A 24,366-nucleotide genomic window follows, 5' to 3' on the forward strand; every position below is an offset into this window, starting at 1 on the left:
CCCCGGGTAACTCACATCTATCCAGGGTTGACTAACCCCAACAATGGCAATCAGGATAATCGATAGCACGACGCGGGTTATCCAGACGCTAACTCAACCCAGGTTTGTCTCATCAACAGCCGTGAACGCGCAGGTATAAAGGAGGGCTCAGAGGCAGCTGGCCAATCGCAATCATGAGCGCTAAACAGATGGAGAATCGCAAGGAAGCAAGTGACAGGGCCCCCTACTTCAATGTGAGGAGCAAAGATCAATAATGATGAAGTACGAGGAGGAAAGAGGAAACCCCGTGGCGGCTGCTACTCGCAGTCAAAATGCATTCAGCGCATAGCGGACTGTAAATGTGTAAGTTACTCACCAATGGCTCAGTCTGACACTGATCACACTCATGAATCTCATGAACAGTATACTCTGCAAATGAACTGCGTGCATTACAATTATCATCTCATTCCCCAGATGTAATCCTTCTGGAGTGAAAAGGAGGTGGGGGCAGATTAAAAATAAGAATAAAAACATCGCTGGGTCTGGTTAGTTGGTCTGTTTCATGTCTTAACATCAGGCTACAGTTAAGCTTAAAGTTGTCGCCACACTGAAATCATGCATACCGAGTTGATGTCTGACCTAAATGAACAAATCACAAATCAGCAGCTGGACTCAGATACACTCTCCCTCTTTAAAGAAAGAAAGCCCTCAAACACAATGAATGAAGAGTAGGAATGACATGATGGAAGAATGTGCTGTTTCTCATTAGCATTACATCCCTTTTATTTGTCAAGCACCTTGTGTTGCATCTGAATGTGTGAAAGGGGCTATAAATGAAGTTTGGTTATCCCTCCTGGAATATTACCTCTAACTGTGTGTTATGTATGATTTTATATCATACTGGACAATCACACCGCTCCTGTGGGTGGCACGGGTAATAAACGGCTCCAAGATTTCACACAGGTAGATGAGTCCGGGGCGTGAGACCTGGTACCTCTCATAAAGCGCATCATCGGGCTGATCCAGTGGGTTTAAACGGTGTTGGAACACTCTTAAGGCAGGCCATCGTTTCAGAGAAGCTGATTGGCCAGTGGGATGGACATTTTATAGGATCAGATTCAACCTCCAACTTACCCTGCTCCGGAGCAGGTTAGCCGTTCAGAGTAAGTTACCATGGTGATCTACCCCGATAAGAAATGACCCGGCTTTGTGCTATGGATACCCCAGGGTTAACCCTGAAGTTAGCTCGCTAAGACATTAATCCTGCTTCGTGCTATAGGCCCCAGGGCTGTCATTCAGGTCCCACATGTGGGCCACATCTGAGCTGGAGGAGTTTTGCTATCAGGGCTCGAAACACAGCACTGGACACAGGTATCTTGTTTACTTCACTTGACCTAAAGTAGCATGCAGTCTCCTACTTCCTGTCTGAATGTCAACTGAAACAGTCAGCAGGAATTCCCCTGTAACTTCTAACATGACATCCAAAGAGCTGAATGCATGAATTTCACACATTAAAATCATTTCCATTGACTCCACAACCCTGACAGCCCTGGTATCAAAAAGAAATGTAAGAAACCGTACCTCTTTCACAGCATTTCCACTTTTTTAATATGAATTAAATGAATCTCCTCTATGTAAAAAATGTGTATGAAAAAGAGTGTGTCCACAGACAGTACATAAAACATCAGTACAGTACGTTTTACAAAAGTCAGAAATATATTAGCACTATTAAATATCTATACAAGTAAAACGTCTAAGAGTAGACATGACTAGGTCAAACTTTGTACAAGGAGTGTGCAAACGTGACGCCTCATCAGTGGACTGTACATACTGGCAGAGAGAAGTCTGTTAGTTCTAGTGAGAGTAAGACGAGGACGCTTTCATCCATCCACACGATGTGCCTCTGACACCGACAGAGACTGTGCAAAAATATACAGAGAGTAAAAGACATGTGGACAGGTGAGCAATGTCAGTAATGTCCCAGGTGTTCAGGAGGAGCAGGGAGGAGGTAACCGTCGTCTCCTCCGATGTAGGCGCTGATCCCGCTGCTCTGACTCCCCCACTCGTAGCTGTCGGCCGCCAAACTGGAGAAAAAGCATTTAACCGTCATTGAAATGATAGTGAATAAATGACAAGAAAGATCTATCAATACTGTAGTATTCTTTTAATGGACCACACGTTTTTAAACCAAACGTCTCTGTTATTTATAATATCAGAGGTACAGGAGTGTAAAAAAGACAACAGATGCTTTCTCATTCTAAAAACACAAGTTACCCAAGATGCCATGAAGAGAGAGACTGTCTTCCAATGGTACCAATGTTTCAGTCCCTAACATTCTATTAAACTATTATTTTAACTGTGTGCAGTCAAACAGTCAAACTTATTCATTTATGTGACTGATATTTACAGCCCATATAGGCCAGTATTTACGGTCAATATAGGATAGTATTTACGTTCAATATAGGCCAGTATTTACGGTCAATATAGTCCAGTATTTACAGTCAATATAGTCCAGTATTTACGTTCAATATAGGCCAGTATTTACAGTCAATATAGTCCAGTATTTACGGTCAATATAGGCCAGTACTTACGGTCAATATAGGCCAGTATTTACGGTCAATATAGGCCAGTATTTACGGTCAATATAGGCCACTACTTACGGTCAATATAGGCCAGTACTTACGGTCAATATAGGCCAGTATTTACGGTCAATATAGGCCAGTATTTACGGTCAATATAGGCCAGTACTTACGGTCAATATAGGCCAGTATTTACGGTCAATATAGGCCAGTACTTACGGTCAATATAGGCCAGTATTTACGGTCAATATAGGCCACTACTTACGGTCAATATAGGCCAGTACTTACGGTCAATATAGGCCAGTATTTACGGTCAATATAGGCCAGTATTTACGGTCAATATAGGCCAGTATTTACGGTCAATATAGGCCAGTACTTACGGTCAATATAGGCCAGTATTTACGGTCAATATAGGGCAGTATTTACGGTCAATATAGGGCAGTATTTACGGTCAATATAGGGCAGTATTTACGGTCAATATAGGCCAGTATTTATGGTCAATATAGGCCAGTATTTATGGTCAATATAGGCCAGTATTTACGGTCAATATAGGCCAGTACCTATGGTCAATATAGGCCAGTATTTACGGTCAATATAGGCCAGTATTTATGGTCAATATAGGCCAGTATTTACGGTCAATATAGGCCAGTACCTATGGTCAATATAGGCCAGTATTTACGGTCGATATAGGCCAGTATTTATGGTCAATATAGGCCAGTATTTACGGTCAATATAGGCCAGTACCTATGGTCAATATAGGCCAGTATTTACGGTCAATATAGGCCAGTATTTATGGTCAATATAGGCCAGTATTTACGGTCAATATAGGCCAGTACCTATGGTCAATATAGGCCAGTATTAACGGTCAATATAGGCCTGTATTTATGGTCAATATAGGCCAGTATTTACGGTCAATATAGGCCAGTACCTATGGTCAATATAGGCCAGTATTTACGGTCAATATAGGCCAGTATTTATGGTCAATATAGGCCAGTATTTACGGTCAATATAGGCCAGTACCTATGGTCAATATAGGCCAGTATTAACGGTCAATATAGGCCAGTATTTACGGTCGATATAGGCCAGTACCTATGGTCAATATAGGCCAGTACCTACGGTCAATATAGGCCAGTATTTACGGTCAATATAGGCCAGTATTTACGGTCAATATAGGCCAGTATTTACGGTCAATATAGGCCAGTATTTACGGTCAATATAGGCCAGTATTTACGGTCAATATAGGCCAGTACTTACGGTCAATATAGGCCAGTATTTACGGTCAATATAGGCCAGTATTTATGGTCAATATAGGCCAGTATTTACGGTCAATATAGGCCAGTACCTATGGTCAATATAGGCCAGTATTAACGGTCAATATAGGCCAGTATTTACGGTCGATATAGGCCAGTACCTATGGTCAATATAGGCCAGTACCTACGGTCAATATAGGCCAGTATTTACGGTCAATATAGGCCAGTATTTACGGTCAATATAGGCCAGTATTTACGGTCAATATAGGCCAGTATTTACGGTCAATATAGGCCAGTATTTACGGTCAATATAGGCCAGTATTTATGGTCAATATAGGCCAGTATTTACGGTCAATATAGGCCAGTACCTATGGTCAATATAGGCCAGTATTAACGGTCAATATAGGCCAGTATTTACGGTCGATATAGGCCAGTACCTATGGTCAATATAGGCCAGTACCTACGGTCAATATAGGCCAGTATTTACGGTCAATATAGGCCAGTATTTACGGTCAATACAGGCCAGTATTTACGGTCAATATAGGCCAGTATTTACAGTCAATATAGAAACACTTTCCAGTTGGTTTGTAGTTTAACAAAAATATCTTTTCACAGATGTAAACAAAAAGTAATTCTTTCCAAAGCATAAATATGATTTACAATATGAATCCATTCCTGTATTGTGGGGTTTCAAGAAGCAACCACTGTCTAGTAATAGCTTTTTTACAGGCTGAGGTCAATATGCTGAAAAGGTATTTATCACTACATCTGATCTGAAAATCCACATTTCCTAAAGATAAAGGGGCAAACTGTAGAGGCATATCTGTTTCAATAATGGATTTTGATGCTTCATGAAACTCTAACCAATTTTTTATTAATTTCATTTATTATTCTGTCTACTTGCAGATTTCCTTGATCATGTGTCATTCCCAGCATTTATGGGAGGGCATTAGTTAAAAGAGAGGATGCATGAGAATGCACATTCAAGCACATTTGGCTTGAAGATGAAAAATGTAGGAATACATTTTAGAGGCAAACAATAACTGGAACTTGCAAGACACGCACCAACAAATGTAAACTTAGGACAACAGGAACCGAAACCATTTAGTTCCATATAAAAAAACAAGAAGCGCCAACAAAAAACAAACCCAATCGGGCCTTAAAAGGTCTTGAAAAGTCATATATTTCTTTTAAAAAGTGTGGAGCCCTGCTGCCTGTAATACTGTAACTTTAGGATGCCCAAGTGGAGGAATCCTGGTGTAAGGAGCTGGAAAAGGAAAAAATAAAAACTATAAGTTAAACTCCACACCAAAAGTGATCAAATGTGAGTAATAATTAACTTGTATCTCCGTAGAACCTCTTTAATGTCTAACAAAAACCTGTAGACCCTGAGTCTGCCTTTAACAGCAGGACTCTGTTTACAGGTTTTTAGGAAGGCTGTCCAAAGGTCGTGGACTTTGGTAATAAAAGAAGCCTCACTGTAGAGTTTGTTCAGATTTAAGGGAATATGAAAGCCTGCTGCCAGACGACCTGAGGGCTGCAGAGGCCTCACAGGCTGGAAAAAGACCTGATAAACAAAACCAGGACACTCCGGAGCTCTCTGGTCTAGAAAAGGGCCTTTAGGTGAACTCCAACACAAATAGAGGGCCTCTAAAGCAGTGTTACTCAACCCTGCTCAACCAAAGAGCCAAATTGTTGAAAAAGACCTTTGCAAGAGCCATAATCTAAGAGGTGAAAAGAGGCAAAAATGGATTAAAGTGGCAATCAAAATAAGTTAAAGGGGGAAAAATGGTCAAAAGGAGTAAAAACTGGTGAAAAGAAGCAAAAATGGATTAAAGTGGCAATCAAAATAAGTTAAAGGGGGCAAAATGGTCCAAAAGCAGTAAAAACTGGTGAAAAGAAGCAAAATTGGCATAAAAAGCCAAATACTGGTTGAAAGTGACAAAATGAGGGAGAAAATGTGGCAAAAAGGACATAAAGTGGCCAAATTTGGGTGAGAAGTGACAAAAAAATGTGTTACAGGTGGCAAAAATGGTCAAAAAGTGCTAAAAACATGACAAAAAAAGAGTGTAAAGTGACTAAAATGGGCAAAAGGCAGCTAAAGGTGGGAGAATGGGCAAAAAAACCCAGCAAAGAGTGGCAAAATCTGGGGAAAAAAGTGGCATTTATTGGCAAAATGCAGCTTAAATGGGTGAAAAGTGGCAAAAATGGGGAAAAATTGTAAGTAGTAAAAAGCAGGATAAAAAGTCAAAAACTTGGCAAAAAGAAGTGACAAAAGTGGGCTTAAAGCAGGAAAAACGGATTAAAAGTGGAAATAATTACAAATAAGGACAATTTAAATATACAGACAAATTTAAAGGTTGACAATTAAAGCCTTCTGTATAAGTGTGGGAAACATACTGATTAATGTGACTTTCGATGGATAATTTCTGTGGTAAAAGTTTCTCTTTTTAAAGTTTTCTGGGTGAAAATATTTTAAATTTAGACACAAAAGAGCCACAAACTATCACAAAAGAGCCACACATTTAGTATTGCTGCTCTAATGTGTATTCTCTTCCTGGTCACAGCAGATGCAGCATTTACAATCAGATGTATTCTTTCAAGAAGAGCAGAAAGTAAAGCACTGTCATAATCACTCCTGCTGGTAATAAGAATGTGCTTTAATAATATTATAACATTAAGGGGATGGTAAAATGTCTGTCATGTCTCTCCTGTTAGTTTTATGTCTGCTATTAAACTTTTCTACCGTTGTAGCTCAGGCGTTTCATGGTCATTTTCTGTGTTTTTACCTGGCCTGGATGTTCTGAGGCATGACGCTCCACGCCAGGTCATCGTCGCTGTCGTAACGCCGTGGGTTGTCGAAGAAGTACGACCTGGAGGAGAAGACGTGACTGGGAATCCCAGAGCCGCTCTGAGGGAGAGCCGGGAAAAAGATGGTCATATTTCACACATTATTAAAAAAAAAAAAAACAGAAAGAGAAGAAACCGAAGCTGCTGTATTTGTGTGTGTATTTGTGTGTAACGGGACTTTTAAAAAGTGTACGTTTATGTTTAGTGTGTTAAAACTGCAAAGCTACGAGCGAGCCCAGCAGTCAGGGATGGAAGCTAGTCCAAGCAACAATCTGATGTGTGGCTCCTCTCCTGCATGTTATTTCATTTTTTCTCTCCGTGATTTACAATTTTATCCACAGTCCTGTCCTTTTCAATTAAAGGCAAAAACTCCCCAAATCTTAAAAAAGAAAGAATAAAGGAAAATATCAATACATTAAAAATAAAGGCAAATGCATTTAGATTCAAGGAGATTAGAGATTTTGTTTTTAAAGTAGAAATGCTTGGAAACTGATATTGGATCATTTCTGTTTTTTATCAAAAATTGCAGACACCAGAACGTTGTCAAATTGTACAAAAACTTTGGAAGATCTGGTGCTTCTTAGTACAGTCCCGCTCAGACTTTATTCAGAACTCTTAACTGCAACAAACTACAAAAAACATTCTAGTCATAATACTTTATATATTTGTAAACTCTTGTTTTTCACTGAGAACTGATGAAATCCCACCTCATTCACATCTGAATATTTTAAGATTAATTTTTGGGAGTTGGGACGGTGGATAGTCTGGGTTGACTTGCTCAGCCTGCTGCCACGGCAACGCAGCCTTAGATAAGGGGAAGAAAGTGAATGGGACAGGTGAATGCATGAGAAAGCCATAGGCAGGGTTTTCTAGCCTTGTGTACACCACAAGGCTACCGGCGCCTCGTATAAATCAGAATACCTTTATACTTGCTCCAGAAACAGACATTTTCTGCAGCTAAACTCAAGTTTGTTTCATCTTCTCTCCTATAAATAATCTTAAATCTTTATGTCATGACCCCTGAGAGGATTCCCGCCCATCCTATGGTAGATCCAGGCTCACCCTGTCCTGATTCGGCTGTCGGACTCTGAAGAAGAAAACCACCAGAGATGTTGGGAGCAGCTCCCACACGAACAGCACCACGCCGAAGACGATGTACCCGGTGTCACCAAGAGTCAACTGCAAATCAGCCTGAAACACAAACACCAGTATTTCACATTAACTCCTCAAAGAGCTGATTCACTGTCCTGGAAATGAAGGAAGCTTTACAGAGCGATATGATTTAAATCAATGTGTTACCAATGTGTCTGTTTAATTCTCAGCAAATCTAGCCAACACCACAAATACCAAACTATCTTCTAAGTGTCCCGACTCTGGAGCATCACCTGGTCTGAGACGTTGTACCAGTCGTAGTCAAAGGAGTTGATGCTCTTGTTGGAGAGCGCGAGGACGACCAGGTTGTAGCACGCACGCGACGAGTACAGGAGGATGACGGTGGCTCCAATGACCGTCACCTGACACACCGACGTCCCCTAAACAGATACAGAAAATATATCACAAATAATGTAGATGCAGGCAGATATCCTCAGAAGAACTGTCTGTGGGCAGGAAGAAAAAGTTCAAATCAAAGAGAGCCTGAGACGACTGGAGGGTCTGATGACAACGTTTCTGGAGGTTTATTATCATCAAGCTTTTGACCACACCGTGATATGAGACAATGTTTGTTAAACTGGACACTGAAGGACTGGTGCTGCTCAGCTCACAGGGAGAGTTTCTCACCTTTGATTCCAGGTAAATGTTGGCCAGCGACATCTTTGCAATCTTGTAGAGGCACACAGAGAGCGAGACGGCACACAGGACGAAGAGCGTGTCGTTGATGGCGACCCTGATGAGAACGATGGTGTGAACTTCTGCAGACGAGGTTTTAACCAGCAGAGCACAGACCAGATTCACGATGAGGAACAGCAGGCTGATGAAGAGGAAGAGCAGGTACAACGGCAGCCTGCAGGGGGAGAAAAACATGATAAATAAACCAGTTAACCTGTTAACCTGTCACAGTTAATCACTGTGCAGATTCCCAACTCTTCTCCTCGTGTCTACTTTTATTTTGGAAGGTTCAGGCATCCAGATGAACCAGTGACCGATCAGCTGTCAGTTCATTCAGGTAGCTTTGTTAGCTAATGTTGTTAGCTTTGATAGTTAGCTTTGTTAATAGCTTCATGAGTTAACAAGCTCCGCTGGCCTTAAGTGAGTTAGCGTTGTTAGTAGTGCTCAGTTACTTTAACTATCCTGTCTGCTGTAAGCTTTCAGTGAGGTAACTGTGGTAGTTACCCTTTGATTAGTTAGCTTTGCTAGTTAGCACTCAGCTAGTTAGCTTGTTAATTAGCCAGCTTTGTAAGTTAGCTTTCACTTCTTTGGCTTTGTTAGCTGCTTCAAAGTTTATAAGTTTCATTAGTTGGCAAGCTTCGTTTGTTGTATTTTAAACTATTTGACTTTGTTAGCCTTCATTCACCTTTCATCTACTTAGCTCTAAGTTAGTTAGCTGCTAGTAAGTTAGTTAGCTGTTAGCTGCTAGTAAGGTAGTCAGCTGTTAGCTGCTAGTAAGTTAGTAAGCTGTTAGCAGCTAGTAAGTTAGTTAGCTGTTAGCTGCTAGTAAGTTAGTTAGCTGTTAGCTGCTAGTAAGTTAGTTAGCTGCTAGTAAGTTAGTTAGCTGTTAGCTGCTAGTAAGTTAGTTAGCTGTTAGCTGCTAGTAAGTTAGTAAGCTGTTAGCTGCTAGTAAGTTAGTTAGCTGTTAGCTGCTAGTAAGTTAGTTAGCTGTTAGCAGCTAGTAAGTTAGTTAGCTGTTAGCTGCTAGTAAGTTAGTTAGCTGTTAGCTGCTAGTAAGTTAGTTAGCTGTTAGCTGCTAGTAAGTTAGTAAGCTGTTAGCTGCTAGTAAGTTAGTAAGCTGTTAGCTGCTAGTAAGTTAGTTAGCTGTTAGCTGCTAGTAAGTTAGTTAGCTGCTAGTAAGTTAGTTAGCTGTTAGCTGCTAGTAAGTTAGTTAGCTGTTAGCAGCTAGTAAGTTAGTTAGCTGTAAGCTGCTAGTAAGTTAGTAAGCTGTTAGCTGCTAGTAAGTTAGTTAGCTGCTAGTAAGTTAGTTAGCTGTTAGCTGCTAGTAAGTTAGTTAGCTGTTAGCTGCTAGTAAGTTAGTTAGCTGCTAGTAAGTTAGTTAGTTGTTAGCTGCTAGTAAGTTAGTTAGCTGTTAGGCTGCTAGTAAGGTAGTTAGCTGTTAGCTGCTAGTAAGTTAGTTAGCTAATGTTAGTTGGCTGTTAGTTAGTTAGCTTTAAGTTAGTTAGCTGCTAGTAAGTTAGTTAGCTGTTGGCTGCTAGTAAGGTAGTTAGCTGTTGGCTGCTAGTAAGTTAGTTAGCTGCTAGTAAGTTAGTTAGCTGTTGGCTTCTAGTAAGTTAGTTAGCTGCTAGTAAGTTAGTTAGCTGTTAGCTGCTTAGTTAGCTGCTAGTAAGTTAGTTAGCTGTTAGCTTCTAGTAAGTTAGTTAGCTGCTAGTAAGGTAGTTAGCTGTTAGCTGCTAGTAAGTTAGTAAGCTGTTAGCTGCTAGTAAGTTAGTTAGCTGTTAGCTGCTAGTAAGTTAGTTAGCTGCTAGTTAGTTAGTTAGCTGTTAGCTGCTAGTAAGTTAGTTAGCTGCTAGTAAGTTAGTTAGCTGTTAGCTGCTAGTAAGTTAGTTAGCTGCTAGTAAGTTAGTTAGCTGTTAGCTGCTAGTAAGTTAGTTAGCTGCTAGTAAGTTAGTTAGCTGTTAGCTGCTAGTAAGTTAGTTAGCTGTTAGCTGCTAGTAAGTTAGTAAGCTGTTAGCTGCTAGTAAGTTAGTAAGCTGTTAGCTGCTAGTAAGTTAGTTAGCTGTTAGCTGCTAGTAAGTTAGTTAGCTGCTAGTAAGTTAGTTAGCTGTTAGCTGCTAGTAAGTTAGTTAGCTGTTAGCAGCTAGTAAGTTAGTTAGCTGTAAGCTGCTAGTAAGTTAGTAAGCTGTTAGCTGCTAGTAAGTTAGTTAGCTGCTAGTAAGTTAGTTAGCTGTTAGCTGCTAGTAAGTTAGTTAGCTGTTAGCTGCTAGTAAGTTAGTTAGCTGCTAGTAAGTTAGTTAGCTGCTAGTTAGTTAGTTAGCTGTTAGCTGCTAGTAAGTTAGTTAGCTGCTAGTAAGTTAGTTAGCTGTTAGCTGCTAGTAAGTTAGTTAGCTGCTAGTAAGTTAGTTAGCTGTTAGCTGCTAGTAAGTTAGTTAGCTGCTAGTAAGTTAGTTAGCTGTTAGCTGCTAGTAAGTTAGTTAGCTGTTAGCTGCTAGTAAGTTAGTAAGCTGTTAGCTGCTAGTAAGTTAGTAAGCTGTTAGCTGCTAGTAAGTTAGTTAGCTGTTAGCTGCTAGTAAGTTAGTTAGCTGCTAGTAAGTTAGTTAGCTGTTAGCTGCTAGTAAGTTAGTTAGCTGTTAGCAGCTAGTAAGTTAGTTAGCTGTAAGCTGCTAGTAAGTTAGTAAGCTGTTAGCTGCTAGTAAGTTAGTTAGCTGCTAGTAAGTTAGTTAGCTGTTAGCTGCTAGTAAGTTAGTTAGCTGTTAGCTGCTAGTAAGTTAGTTAGCTGCTAGTAAGTTAGTTAGTTGTTAGCTGCTAGTAAGTTAGTTAGCTGTTAGCTGCTAGTAAGGTAGTTAGCTGTTAGCTGCTAGTAAGTTAGTTAGCTGCTAGTAAGTTAGTTAGCTGTTAGCTTCTAGTAAGTTAGTTAGCTGCTAGTAAGTTAATTAGCTGTTAGCTGCTAGTAAGGTAGTTAGCTGTTAGCTGCTAGTAAGTTAGTAAGCTGTTAGCTGCTAGTAAGTTAGTTAGCTGTTAGCTGCTAGTAAGTTAGTTAGCTGCTAGTTAGTTAGTTAGCTGTTAGCTGCTAGTAAGTTAGTTAGCTGCTAGTAAGTTAGTTAGCTGTTAGCTGCTAGTAAGTTAGTTAGCTGCTAGTAAGTTAGTTAGCTGTTAGCTGCTAGTAAGTTAGTTAGCTGTTAGCTGCTAGTAAGTTAGTTAGCTGTTAGCTGCTAGTAAGTTAGTTAGCTGCTAGTAAGTTAGTTAGCTGTTAGCTGCTAGTAAGTTAGTTAGCTGTTAGCAGCTAGTAAGTTAGTTAGCTGTAAGCTGCTAGTAAGTTAGTAAGCTGTTAGCTGCTAGTAAGTTAGTTAGCTGCTAGTAAGTTAGTTAGCTGTTAGCTGCTAGTAAGTTAGTTAGCTGTTAGCTGCTAGTAAGTTAGTTAGCTGCTAGTAAGTTAGTTAGTTGTTAGCTGCTAGTAAGTTAGTTAGCTGTTAGCTGCTAGTAAGGTAGTTAGCTGTTAGCTGCTAGTAAGTTAGTTAGCTGCTAGTAAGTTAGTTAGCTGTTAGCTGCTAGTAAGTTAGTTAGCTGCTAGTAAGTTAGTTAGCTGTTAGCTGCTAGTAAGGTAGTTAGCTGTTAGCTGCTAGTAAGTTAGTTAGCTGCTAGTAAGTTAGTTAGCTGTTAGCTTCTAGTAAGTTAGTTAGCTGCTAGTAAGTTAGTTAGCTGTTAGCTGCTAGTAAGTTAGTTAGCTGCTAGTAAGTTAGTTAGCTGTTAGCTTCTAGTAAGTTAGTTAGCTGCTAGTAAGTTAATTAGCTGTTAGCTGCTAGTAAGGTAGTTAGCTGTTAGCTGCTAGTAAGTTAGTAAGCTGTTAGCTGCTAGTAAGTTAGTTAGCTGTTAGCTGCTAGTAAGTTAGTTAGCTGCTAGTTAGTTAGTTAGCTGTTAGCTGCTAGTAAGTTAGTTAGCTGCTAGTAAGTTAGTTAGCTGTTAGCTGCTAGTAAGTTAGTTAGCTGCTAGTAAGTTAGTTAGCTGTTAGCTGCTAGTAAGTTAGTTAGCTGTTAGCTGCTAGTAAGTTAGTTAGCTGTTAGCTGCTAGTAAGTTAGTTAGCTGCTAGTAAGTTAGTTAGCTGTTAGCTGCTAGTAAGTTAGTTAGCTGCTAGTAAGCTAGTTAGCTGTCAGTTATACACAAAGCTTTTTAGTTGGCATACTGTTTATTAGCTCTGTCGTTAGCTGTCAGTGTGCTTCATTAGTCAGAAAGCTTTGTTAGTTTTAGTACATAAACTTTATTAGTTATCTCTGTTAGTTGACTTTATAAGTTGGCTAGCTTTGTTAGAAGCTAGGTTTGTGAGTTAGCATTCAGTTTATTAGCTTTAGTGTTTTATCTTGTTCACAAAGATTGCCAGTTAGCTCTCAGTAAGCTAGCTGTACCCTTTAGTTGAGTTACCTTTGCTAATAATCTCTGTTAGCTTTACAAGTGAGCCCTTGGTTAGCTTTGCTAGGCAACTATAGCTCTGTTAGTTAACTCCTGGTTTCAATGCAGAGCTTTATCAGTTGGAATTCGGTTAACTAACATTGCTAGTTATCTCTCAGCTAGTAGGCTTCATTAGTCAGCTTTGTTAATTAGCTTCCAGGACTTTAGCTTCGTCAGCTTCTGTTATTTGCCTTTTTTAGTTAACTCTCTGTTGGCTAGCTTTGTTAGAGGCTAGCTTTGTAAGTTAGCTTTTAGTTTGTTATTTTTGTAAGTAAGCTTTGTTAGTTTTCAGTCAGTTAGCTTTACTTGTAATCCCTCAGTTTAGAAGTTAACCCTTGGTTGGTTAGCTTTGTTAGAGGCTAGCTTTGTAAAGCCCAGTTCAGACCAAAGGTTCGCCATGAGACGAGGCGTTCTAGAAAGAGTCGCAGCAGCGAACTGAAGCCGTCTGATGGAGTCGCCAGTGATTCGGCCTGTTAAGTCGTAGAGAGCAGGTTTAAGAACGCAGCAAGCAGAGAAATGTGAAAAGGGAAATATAAACCTCATTTTGAAAGGCTATATACGTCTATTCTGTCAGATATTCGCGTAATTAATTTTAAAAACATCCCTTTCCTCATCGATCCTCCTGATAATCACTTATCACCATGCAGCACGGCAGCGAAATTTCAAACTCTAAAATGCTTTTTTAGATCAGCCTTGTTCTAACAAAGATATCCTCTGAAAATATTAATGTCCTACTGACATATTCAGCTCCTCCAACCTTGAATTTCTCATAGATTATCCAGTAAAGCGCAGCTATGAGCGCAGCAAAATCAAGCTAAGGAGAACCTTTTCTAGACAATGTTTCTATTTCAGTTTTTCACATCTATCTGCTTCTTGGAAATATTAGGCAAACATCGATGCTTTTAATGATTTAACATGAAAACTTCCACCTACCAAGCTCCGGTCTCCTCCATCGGCAGTCATCCGGCTGAACAGCTGATGGAGGAGACGGCAGAGTTTAGACTGAGATTTAAGGGAGAAAACTAACAAAAAAACCCAAAAACAGAACATGTAGTCATTTCCAAGGAGCAAACAACCTTTTAGAAAAGTCTCCCATTCTCGCGCTGCGCTACGTCTGATAATCAATGAGAAATTCAAGGCTGTAGAAGCCTGACTGGTTCAAAAATAACAGCTTTCAGCAGATATCTTCATGATGACGCCACTGAGTCAGACAGCTTTGTTAGCTAGCTGCTAGTTAGCTTTACTAGCTATCTCCCAGCAGGTTAGCTTTATTAGTCAGACAGCTTTGTTAGCTAGCTGCTAGTTAGCTTTACTAGCTATCTCCCAGCAGGTTAGCTTTATTAGTCAGACAGCTTTGTTAGCTAGCTGCTAGTTAGCTTTACTAGCTATCTCCCAGCAGGTTAGCTTTATTAGTCAGACAGCTTTGTTAGCTAGCTGCTAGTTAGCTTTACTAGCTATCTCCCAGCAGGTTAGCTTTATTAGTCAGACAGCTTTGTTAGCTAGCTGCTAGTTAGCTTTACTAGCTATCTCCCAGCAGGTTAGCTTTATAGTCAGACAGCTTTGTTAGCTAGCTGCTAGTTAGCTTTACTAGCTATCTCCCAGCAGGTTAGCTTTATAGTCAGACAGCTTTGTTAGCTAGCTGCTAGTTAGCTTTACTAGCTATCTCCCAGCAGGTTAGCTTTATTAGTCAGACAGCTTTGTTAGCTAGCTGCTAGTTAGCTTTACTAGCTATCTCCCAGCAGGTTAGCTTTATTAGTCAGACAGCTTTGTTAGCTAGCTGCTAGTTAGCTTTACTAGCTATCTCCCAGCAGGTTAGCTTTATTAGTCAGACAGCTTTGTTAGCTAGCTGCTAGTTAGCTTTACTAGCTATCTCCCAGCAGGTTAGCTTTATAGTCAGACAGCTTTGTTAGCTAGCTGCTAGTTAGCTTTACTAGCTATCTCCCAGCAGGTTAGCTTTATTAGTCAGACAGCTTTGTTAGCTAGCTGCTAGTTAGCTTTACTAGCTATCTCCCAGCAGGTTAGCTTTATAGTCAGACAGCTTTGTTAGCTAGCTGCTAGTTAGCTTTACTAGCTATCTCCCAGCAGGTTAGCTTTATAGTCAGACAGCTTTGTTAGCTAGCTGCTAGTTAGCTTTACTAGCTATCTCCCAGCAGGTTAGCTTTATTAGTCAGACAGCTTTGTTAGCTAGCTGCTAGTTAGCTTTACTAGCTATCTCCCAGCAGGTTAGCTTTATTAGTCAGACAGCTTTGTTAGCTAGCTGCTAGTTAGCTTTACTAGCTATCTCCCAGCAGGTTAGCTTTATTAGTCAGACAGCTTTGTTAGCTAGCTGCTAGTTAGCTTTACTAGCTATCTCCCAGCAGGTTAGCTTTATTAGTCAGACAGCTTTGTTAGCTAGCTGCTAGTTAGCTTTACTAGCTATCTCCCAGCAGGTTAGCTTTATTAGTCAGACAGCTTTGTTAGCTAGCTGCTAGTTAGCTTTACTAGCTATCTCCCAGCAGGTTAGCTTTATTAGTCATACAGCTTTGTTAGCTAGCTGCTAGTTAGCTTTACTAGCTATCTCCCAGCAGGTTAGCTTTATTAGTCAGACAGCTTTGTTAGCTAGCTGCTAGTTAGCTTTACTAGCTATCTCCCAGCAGGTTAGCTTTATTAGTCAGACAGCTTTGTTAGCTAGCTGCTAGTTAGCTTTACTAGCTATCTCCCAGCAGGTTAGCTTTATAGTCAGACAGCTTTGTTAGCTAGCTGCTAGTTAGCTTTACTAGCTATCTCCCAGCAGGTTAGCTTTATTAGTCAGACAGCTTTGTTAGCTAGCTGCTAGTTAGCTTTACTAGCTATCTCCCAGCAGGTTAGCTTTATAGTCAGACAGCTTTGTTAGCTAGCTGCTAGTTAGCTTTACTAGCTATCTCCCAGCAGGTTAGCTTTATTAGTCAGACAGCTTTGTTAGCTAGCTGCTAGTTAGCTTTACTAGCTATCTCCCAGCAGGTTAGCTTTATTAGTCAGACAGCTTTGTTAGCTAGCTGCTAGTTAGCTTTACTAGCTATCTCCCAGCAGGTTAGCTTTATTAGTCAGACAGCTTTGTTAGCTAGCTGCTAGTTAGCTTTACTAGCTATCTCCCAGCAGGTTAGCTTTATTAGTCAGACAGCTTTGTTAGCTAGCTGCTAGTTAGCTTTACTAGCTATCTCCCAGCAGGTTAGCTTTATAGTCAGACAGCTTTGTTAGCTAGCTGCTAGTTAGCTTTACTAGCTATCTCCCAGCAGGTTAGCTTTATAGTCAGACAGCTTTGTTAGCTAGCTGCTAGTTAGCTTTACTAGCTATCTCCCAGCAGGTTAGCTTTATTAGTCAGACAGCTTTGTTAGCTAGCTGCTAGTTAGCTTTACTAGCTATCTCCCAGCAGGTTAGCTTTATTAGTCAGACAGCTTTGTTAGCTAGCTGCTAGTTAGCTTTACTAGCTATCTCCCAGCAGGTTAGCTTTAATAGTCAGACAGCTTTGTTAGCTAGCTGCTAGTTAGCTTTACTAGCTATCTCCCAGCAGGTTAGCTTTATAGTCAGACAGCTTTGTTAGCTAGCTGCTAGTTAGCTTTACTAGCTATCTCCCAGCAGGTTAGCTTTATTAGTCAGACAGCTTTGTTAGCTAGCTGCTAGTTAGCTTTACTAGCTATCTCCCAGCAGGTTAGCTTTATAGTCAGACAGCTTTGTTAGCTAGCTGCTAGTTAGCTTTACTAGCTATCTCCCAGCAGGTTAGCTTTATTAGTCAGACAGCTTTGTTAGCTAGCTGCTAGTTAGCTTTACTAGCTATCTCCCAGCAGGTTAGCTTTATAGTCAGACAGCTTTGTTAGCTAGCTGCTAGTTAGCTTTACTAGCTATCTCCCAGCAGGTTAGCTTTATTAGTCAGACAGTTACCTAGCTTAGTGAGTAAGCATTCAGTTGATCAGCTTTCAGTGAGTTAGCTTTAGTTAGCCATCTTAGCTAGCTCTCAGTTAGTTAGCTTTACAGATTACCAGCTTTGTTGGTTACCTTTTAGTTAGTACGCATCATTTCCCTTAAATTTAAATAGCCTTGCTAGTTATCTCCCAGCTAGTTAGCTTTAATAGTTAGCCTCCAGTTGGTTATCTTTGTAAGTTACCTTTTCCTTTAACTAGCTTTCAGTCTGTTAGCTTTAGTCGGTAAGCTATCAGTGGGCTAAGCTATCTTTGTGAAAAAGCTTTCAGTTTGATAAAAACAGTTAAAACAGAGGAGTAAACAGAAGATACCCCTTTTCATTAATTCTTTAAATTATTTTTTTCTCGTAGATGTCCTGTTTTCTCCGTATGAGGGGTGAGTCACATTTGTACAGGAGAACTAGATTTGAAGGCTTAGAGCTTCAGCTGTTGTAGCTCTAAATACCCAAACAAGCGTCTCTCATATTCCTTTAGTCTTTTCAGTGAAGAATTTTGATTTATTCTCCCAAAACTGTGAAATCTAGACGCCGCTTCAGCCCAGATAAACAGGGCCGTTTCACTATTGTTAATTTTCTTTCCTCTTTCTTAGAGGTTGATAGACCGTTTAAAAACGGATCTTTAAATGTTTTTGTTGAACAAGATCCAGATCCAAACCTCTCACTTTGGTACAAACAATACTAGCCAAGCATAAAGAGACTTTGTGTGATGTGCTCCGACTCCACGCCCACAGATTACAGAGAAGAAAAGCACATTAAAACAGCAGCATTTTAGTTGGTGGAGCAGGTTGATGTTGTTATTTCTGGCATGTGTGAGACAGCTTGGACAGTTACTCCTTAACTTTTTCTTTTTCAGTCATTTTATCTGCATAGATTATAAATTTCAAAGACAAAGATTTCTAATGCGTTTATTTCTGGCAACAGCCAGGAATGCAATAAATAAACAGTAATATGTTTATAATAATATTTAAGGCTCATATTTGAGGTTTTTATACTTGTATAATGTTAAAAGATTATTCAAATCTGTAAATCATAATGTTTTCTACGGTAAAAGGTCAAAGTCAAAGAGGTTTCTGTGCACATGAACAGATAAGCGGTCGCATCGAGGCTAAGTTTAAAGCTGTAAGTGCGTCAGAGAATAAGACAGTTTAAGAAATCTTTGTAATAGAGTCGATTTTGTAACGGATGATCACTGGAGCCTCATGTTAAGAATATTTCATCTTTAGACTTCTGCTGGTGACAGCCATGCTGGAGGCTTCATGTGTTCAGGCGAGCTTTCCACTCATCAGTCCAAGCCCTTCATGATGCACAAGATGCATTTTCTTCAAACTTTGTCCACTCTGACTCAAGCAGAGGTTCTCAACCTTTTCAGCCCGCGACCTCCAAAATAAAGGTGCCAGAGGCCGGGGACCCCCACTGGACCTGAAGGTGGTTGAACACAGCCGTGCACAATCAAGAATAGTCATGTGGAGACAAGAGGCAAACTTCTTAAAAAAGAAAGTCCCTGGCGCGCTGGTAGTCGAGTGGTTAAGGCGCATGCCATATACGCAGGTGACCCAGGTTTGAATCTGACCTGTAGCACTATTTCCTGCATGTCTCTCCCCGCTCCAACTCTATTCACTGTCCTATCAAATAAAGGTAAAAAGGCCAAAAATAAAAAAGAAAATCCCTTTTGCCAAAAACCAGAATAAAGAAGGGTTAAAAATAGCTAAAATGGGTCAATAATGGCAAACAGTGGTGGAAAAAGTGGGAAATTGGATTTTAAAAGTAGACAAAAGGGGTTGAAGTGGCAAAAATTAGGTAAAAGTGCTGAAAAAATATTAAAAATTGGTTTAGTGGTAAAAGGGGATTAACAAGTGTCTGCAATGGCTTTACAGTGATAAAAATGGGCAGAAAAAATTGATAGAAATGGGCAAAAAAGGGTTAACTTAGGCAGAAAAATGGGCAGAAATTGGTTGAACTAGGAAAAATGCAATCAAATAATAAAATGTGGATAAATGGGTTAAAATGAACAAAACAGGCCTTGAAAGGTGTTAAAAGTGGCAATATGGAGTCAACAGAGGCAACGATGGGCGTAAAGTGGTAAGAATTGGTTCAGAAGCAGCAAAAACAAGTAGAAAAAGCTGGTGGAAAGGGTTAAAACAGAAAAAAATTGGTTTTAAGTGGCAAAACTGTGTTGAAATTGACAAAATTGACAGGAAAATTGTATGAAAAACTTGTTAAAATTGAACAAAATTGGTATAAAGTGGTAATAGTGTAATTTAAATATATTCTAATTTTTTAAGGCATCTGGAGACCCCCTCTCAGTGTCTTGCGACCCCTAAGGGGGTCCTGATCCCAATGTAGAGAACCACTGGACTCAAGGATGAACTGGTTGGATTTTGAAGGTCACAGGTCAAAGGACAAGGTCATTCATGTCCCTTCATTGTCAGATTTGCACACATCACAGTGGCACAGACACCCCAGCTCTGACCCAGAGAACTTGGACTGTCCCACAGCAGGACACTGGAGCGGGGCTACTTGGGATTAGCAGCGAGTGTCAGTGTTCTCCTAACGGGAGGGTCGGAGGTTCAATCCCGGCTCCTGCAGTCATGTGTTGATGACACTTAACCCCTTACAGCTCCCATTGCTTTCACTAAAGTGTGGTCTGTTTGACTTGTCAGACCAGAAAACCACTTTCCCATTTATGTTTCATGGATGCATAACCACCAGGAAGTACTTCTGGTTTAGACTCTTCTAAGGACAAAAATAGATCTTTACACCATGGATCAAAGTTGTTTTGGAGCTGGACAATTCTTCTTTTGTCTCCTGCTTGAAATAAACATTTAAAAATAAACACACAGAGAAGAGGTGCTAAATAAAGCTCCTTTATCAGAGTTACTCTCCCTCTCACTGCAGAGATGAACCCAATGATCTGACTTCCACAGCCTTGTGTGTCCTTACCTGTATCTCTGAAGCTCAGGTGCATATTTGGACTTTGCCTTGAAAACGACCTGTAAAAAGAAAGGAAACGCTGCATCATGCAAATACGTCACACTGTTTGAACAGTCTGCTTTCACTTCTGTATTCTGGATCAACACCTTCATCAAAAACAGGAAGCTCTAGGCTGAAAACAGCAGAGTTTATGACTGCAGACGTACAGTAATCACGCTGAACTGCGACACATGTAAGGATCTGTCTCTTTACCAACGCACAGGGATGACTCACAGCAGCATCAGGAGATTCTTCTAAAAATAATCTCACAGAAAGACGCTTTTATTAAACGTTTGGATTAAATAAGAGCTGGAGAGATGATTCACTGCAGATCAGGGTACCAGCTTACTTAACTGACAGCAGCTAGTTTTATTTAAGGATCCATCTGATCTGCTGTTTATAATATTACCAACTAAACATAATTCAGATTGATTTGTTAGAGCAGCTGAAACAGGAAAAGAACAAAACCACATCCTGCAGGAACCAAACACAGCGCTCACGTACTTATGTGTAGCTATGGGTTTTAAGGCTGTCAGACTCTATTAAAGGTCCTGATCATCATTTATGCACCAGTTATTCTAATAAAGAAGATTTTATCATTTTAAACACACGGTATCCACCTTAGCCACTAATGCTGACATTAGAGCAATCTCATCTGTGAACAAACAGCCTCAGACGACGTTCACAAGAGGCACACGCTAACTTTACTGCTTCCTATCAGTGTTCACGCAGTGATAAAGGAGGTTATGTTTTTGTCAAAGGAGACGGGACCTGACTCTAACCTTTGACCTCCTGAGACCCTGCAGGAACAAATAAGGACATTTCATAGCAACAGTTTCTGACTTCCATTTTTTAGAGAACTGTCTCAGGATTTTACACTGAAGTTTGAGTAACTTGATGGAGTGTTGGGAGAATTTGCCATGAAATATTCAGGAATTTTCTTTGATATTTTAGGGATATGCTTGTATATTATGGAGTGTTTCTTTGGAATTTTGGGGGAAAATTTGCTTTAAATTGTTTGGTATTTTTATGGGAATTAGGGAACTTGTTGGGTGTTTGGGGGAATGTATTTGTAAACTTTAACGCATTTTCATGTAAATGTGGGAACTGTATTTGTATGTTTTGGGGGATTCGATTCAATTTTGGGGGGTTGCTTTGAAATTTTTAAGTACTTTCATGGATATTTGTGGAAGTTATTTGACATTTTTGTGATATTTGATTTTTTTTTTAATTTGGGGAGGTCTTTTTAAATTTTAAGAATTTTAATAGCAGTCTCGGGGAATTTGTTTGGGGAATTTTTTTTTTTACTTATTTCTTTTTTAAACATAACAAGTATACAACAAAAATATGCCATACTCACAAGCTTTTCTTTTTAAAAATATATCCAGAATTTGAACAGACGTGGAGGTAATCTCCTGAAATGTTGGGGAGTCTGTGTGAATTTTAGGAAGAAAATTCAGAGCTTTTAGTGGAAATTTGCTTTAAATTGTTTGGTATTTTTATGGGAATCAGGGGAACTTGTTGGGTGTTTGGGGGAATGTTTCTGTAAACTTAAAGCAAATCATGTCAGTTTGGGAACTGTATTTGATTTAATTTGGGTGGATTTTTCTTTGAAAATTTTTTAGGTATATTCATTGAAATTTTTGGAAATTATTTGGACATTTTTGGGAATTTAATTTGTTTATGGGGTTTTTTAAAGATTTTCATGGAAATGCCAGAGAATTTGTTCAAGAGTACCTTGATGCAGCCAAGATGGCCGACATACATCCAATCCATACCGGAAGTTTAAACCGGAAGTCCGTACGTCTAAGGTCAGGCTTAGGCATTAAAATCCGAGTGGTTAGGTTCAGGGTAAGGCAGTGGGGACGGTGATATATTTGAGATCCAGCACCAAGGGTTAGGCTTAGGCGACAAAAAGACCGACAACCGCTGGCAGCTGAGTCCAACGCCAAGAAGAAACTTCTGTTGGGACCTCCAGCATGGATTGGATGTTTAGCGACGCCCATGTCGGCCATCTTGACTGCAGTTGCGTCCCTCTCAAAATGGGGAGAAGAAGCAGCAAAAAGGGCAGAAAGAGGCAAAAATGGGTGAGAAGTGGTAAAAAAAAAAAAAAAAAAGAGTCACAGGAGGCAAAATGGTTCAAAAGTGCCAAAAACAAGGCAAAAAACATGGGCAAATTCAGCAGAAAGGTGAGAAAAAAAGCATCAATTATTATTTACTTTTGCAAAATATGCAAAAAGCAGGATAGGAGTGTCAAAAATGGGAATAATGTTTCAAATTAACACTTGCGCCCTCCTCGGGCATTTTTGGACATTTTTCTCAAGTTTTTTTTTTTAATTTGTGATCATTTTGTCAGTTTTACAGCTTGTGGCATGAATTTTAAAGGAACTCTCCTTTCTAGTTAAATGTTGGAAATCCAACATGTTTTAAATGTCACTCAGACTCTCTCAGTGAATTTTCTACCCTCTGGACACCTTCGAGGCTAAAATGTACACGTACAAAAAAACTGCCATTAAATCAGCATAATCAATATTTTTTTCTACGATTTTTTTTCATAAATCTCTTAAAAACTTCAGACCTGCTCAAAACTACCAAACATTCAATCATTTTCAAGATTTTATGCCTTTAAATGCCAGTTTGGTTATTTGAAATATTTTATTTTTTACTACAAAAAACACAAAACGTGAATTATTTTCCATAAAATTTATAGTGGAAAGATGGGGCTCTGGTGCTGATGAGAGTCTTGGATGGGTCAAAGATTAGCAACAACATTGATTTGATTGCATTAATATTTTTTATAATATTTCGTAATATAACGGGCAAAAATACAAGAATGTGGTGCATGGTCCTACAATGAGTAAATGGTTGAATCTGGTGGAATACGGTAAAAATGTCAAATTTCACTAGACTTCTTCACATTGAAATGCTGACATTAAAGAATGCATGATTTTATACTGCAGTGACAGTGAGATTAAAAAACCTGGTTTAATGGAAGTCAATGGGGGCATTTTAGCCTCCAAGGTGTCCAGAGGGTATTTCTGACATTACGTAAAAAATATTAATGCAATCAGATCAATGTTGTTGCTAATCTTTGACCCATCCAAGACTCTCACCACCCCCAAAGCCCCATCTTTATACTCTTATTATATGGAAAATAATCCACTTTTTTTGCTTTTCAGTAAAAAATGAAATATTTCAAATAATCAAACTGGCATTTAAAGGGTTAAAATCTTGAAAATGATTGAATGTTTGGTAGTTTTGAGCAGGTCTGAAGTTGTTGAAGAGATTTATGAAAAAAAGTAGAAAAAATATTGATGTATGCTGATTTAATGGCAGTTTTTCTGTACGTGTCCATGTTTGTCTGGAAGGTGTCCAGAGGTGCTACATCTGAGGGGGGCTCAGGGGTTAAAGAGCCTCTGATCTTCACAGAAGAGCATCCTGGTCCAGTGCTATCTGGGTCAGTGGAGGCTGACATGAAGGGGCCCCATGACGATGCTCTCGAGGGCCCCATAAACTGCGCAGGCGCCCCTGCAGACTCACCTGAGCGAAGTACAGGTTCATCAGGCTGAGGGTGAAGAACTGCAGGCAGACCGGGAAGCAGTAGAGCAGCCAGAAGGGGAACGGGGCCAGCGTGTTGGCCGTCACAAAGTTCCTGAAGTAGAAGGAGAAGAGCAGAGTCCGCAGGGCTGACCACAGCAGGCACAGGGACAGGAACACCGTCTGGTAGCTCAGGCGTTTGTGTCTGTAGCGAAGGACCAGCCACAGCTGGACGTAGACGAAGATGAAGAGGAGGGAGTAGAAGACCGTGTAGACCACCGTCAGACCCAGGGTCACATAGGGGGGCACGGCCGGGCTCAGGGTGGGCAGAGGCAGGGACTTCTCCACGGACGGCTCCTTCTCCTCCAGCGGGGCCTCCATGAGCGTCTCTCGGGCTTTAATCCAGCCTCTCCGGGCTCTCAGAGAGGAGACATCCGCGGGGGAAGATGGAGGAAGAGCGGGGCCGTCAACTGGAGGAGGAGAGGCTGACTTCCTGGTGCAGAGGCTCAGACAGCCGCAGAGAGAGGCACATGATCCTCGGCGAGGAGGAGAGAGAAGAAAGGGCTGTTTGTGGAGCAGACCAGAGCAGGAAGCTGCACGGAGCCGCAGCGCCGACGAGGACCAGGACACGCCCCCTTACATTACGTGACAATACGTATCAGCTGACGCACGCTACTGTACCTTTAACCCTGTGATGGCGCTTCCCACCAGCAGACCGATCCCAGGAGAGCAGAAACCGAGCTGAGCTGAGGAGGTTTCTATCAGACACCAGAGTCCAAAAACCGGAATCCACTTCACTTTAAACCAGGTCCGGGTTCTGGATCCAGGTCTAACCTGAGGGCCTAACAGGATCTACGTTTAACCAGAACTGTCAACCTCATGTTCATCAGCGATTAAACATGAAAAACAAACCAGCACTGATGATAAATCTCTGAGAAATTCAAGTAAAACTGATCAGTTTAAAGCTCAGAATCTGAGATAAAAATTAACTTAGTAG

The 24,366-nt window shown here is 40.3% G+C and overlaps 1 protein-coding gene across 1 annotated transcript; it reads right to left on the minus strand.

Annotated features, from left to right (window-relative positions):
- Positions 1–1,566: 1,566 nt before the first annotated feature.
- On the minus strand, positions 1,567–23,997 carry gpr137ba (G protein-coupled receptor 137Ba). Its single transcript, XM_041789269.1, has 7 exons — positions 23,373–23,997; positions 19,803–19,852; positions 8,438–8,660; positions 8,044–8,190; positions 7,721–7,849; positions 6,598–6,719; positions 1,567–2,063 (listed from the first exon to the last, which is right to left on the minus strand). Exons 1-7 carry the CDS (start codon positions 23,748–23,750, stop codon positions 1,949–1,951), a joined length of 1,164 nt encoding a protein of 387 aa, XP_041645203.1. The 5' UTR covers positions 23,751–23,997; the 3' UTR covers positions 1,567–1,948.
- Positions 23,998–24,366: the final 369 nt, after the last annotated feature.

The sequence above is a fragment of the Cheilinus undulatus genome, linkage group 6 (genome assembly GCF_018320785.1).
Source record: "Cheilinus undulatus linkage group 6, ASM1832078v1, whole genome shotgun sequence".
NCBI lineage: Eukaryota > Metazoa > Chordata > Actinopteri > Labriformes > Labridae > Cheilinus > Cheilinus undulatus.

What these genes read in the sequence shown, in the direction of transcription:
- gpr137ba (XM_041789269.1), bottom strand. Translation starts at nt 23,750, where the DNA reads ATGGAGGCCCCGCTGGAGGAGAAGGAGCCGTCCGTGGAGAAGTCCCTG. An exon ending in ACATTTACCTGGAATCAAAG is followed by an intron (nt 8,191 to 8,437) that starts GTGAGAAACTCT and finishes GTATCTGTTTAG; the next exon opens with GGGACGTCGGTGTGTCAGGT. An exon ending in GGTACAACGTCTCAGACCAG is followed by an intron (nt 7,850 to 8,043) that starts GTGATGCTCCAG and finishes TTTGTGTTTCAG; the next exon opens with GCTGATTTGCAGTTGACTCT.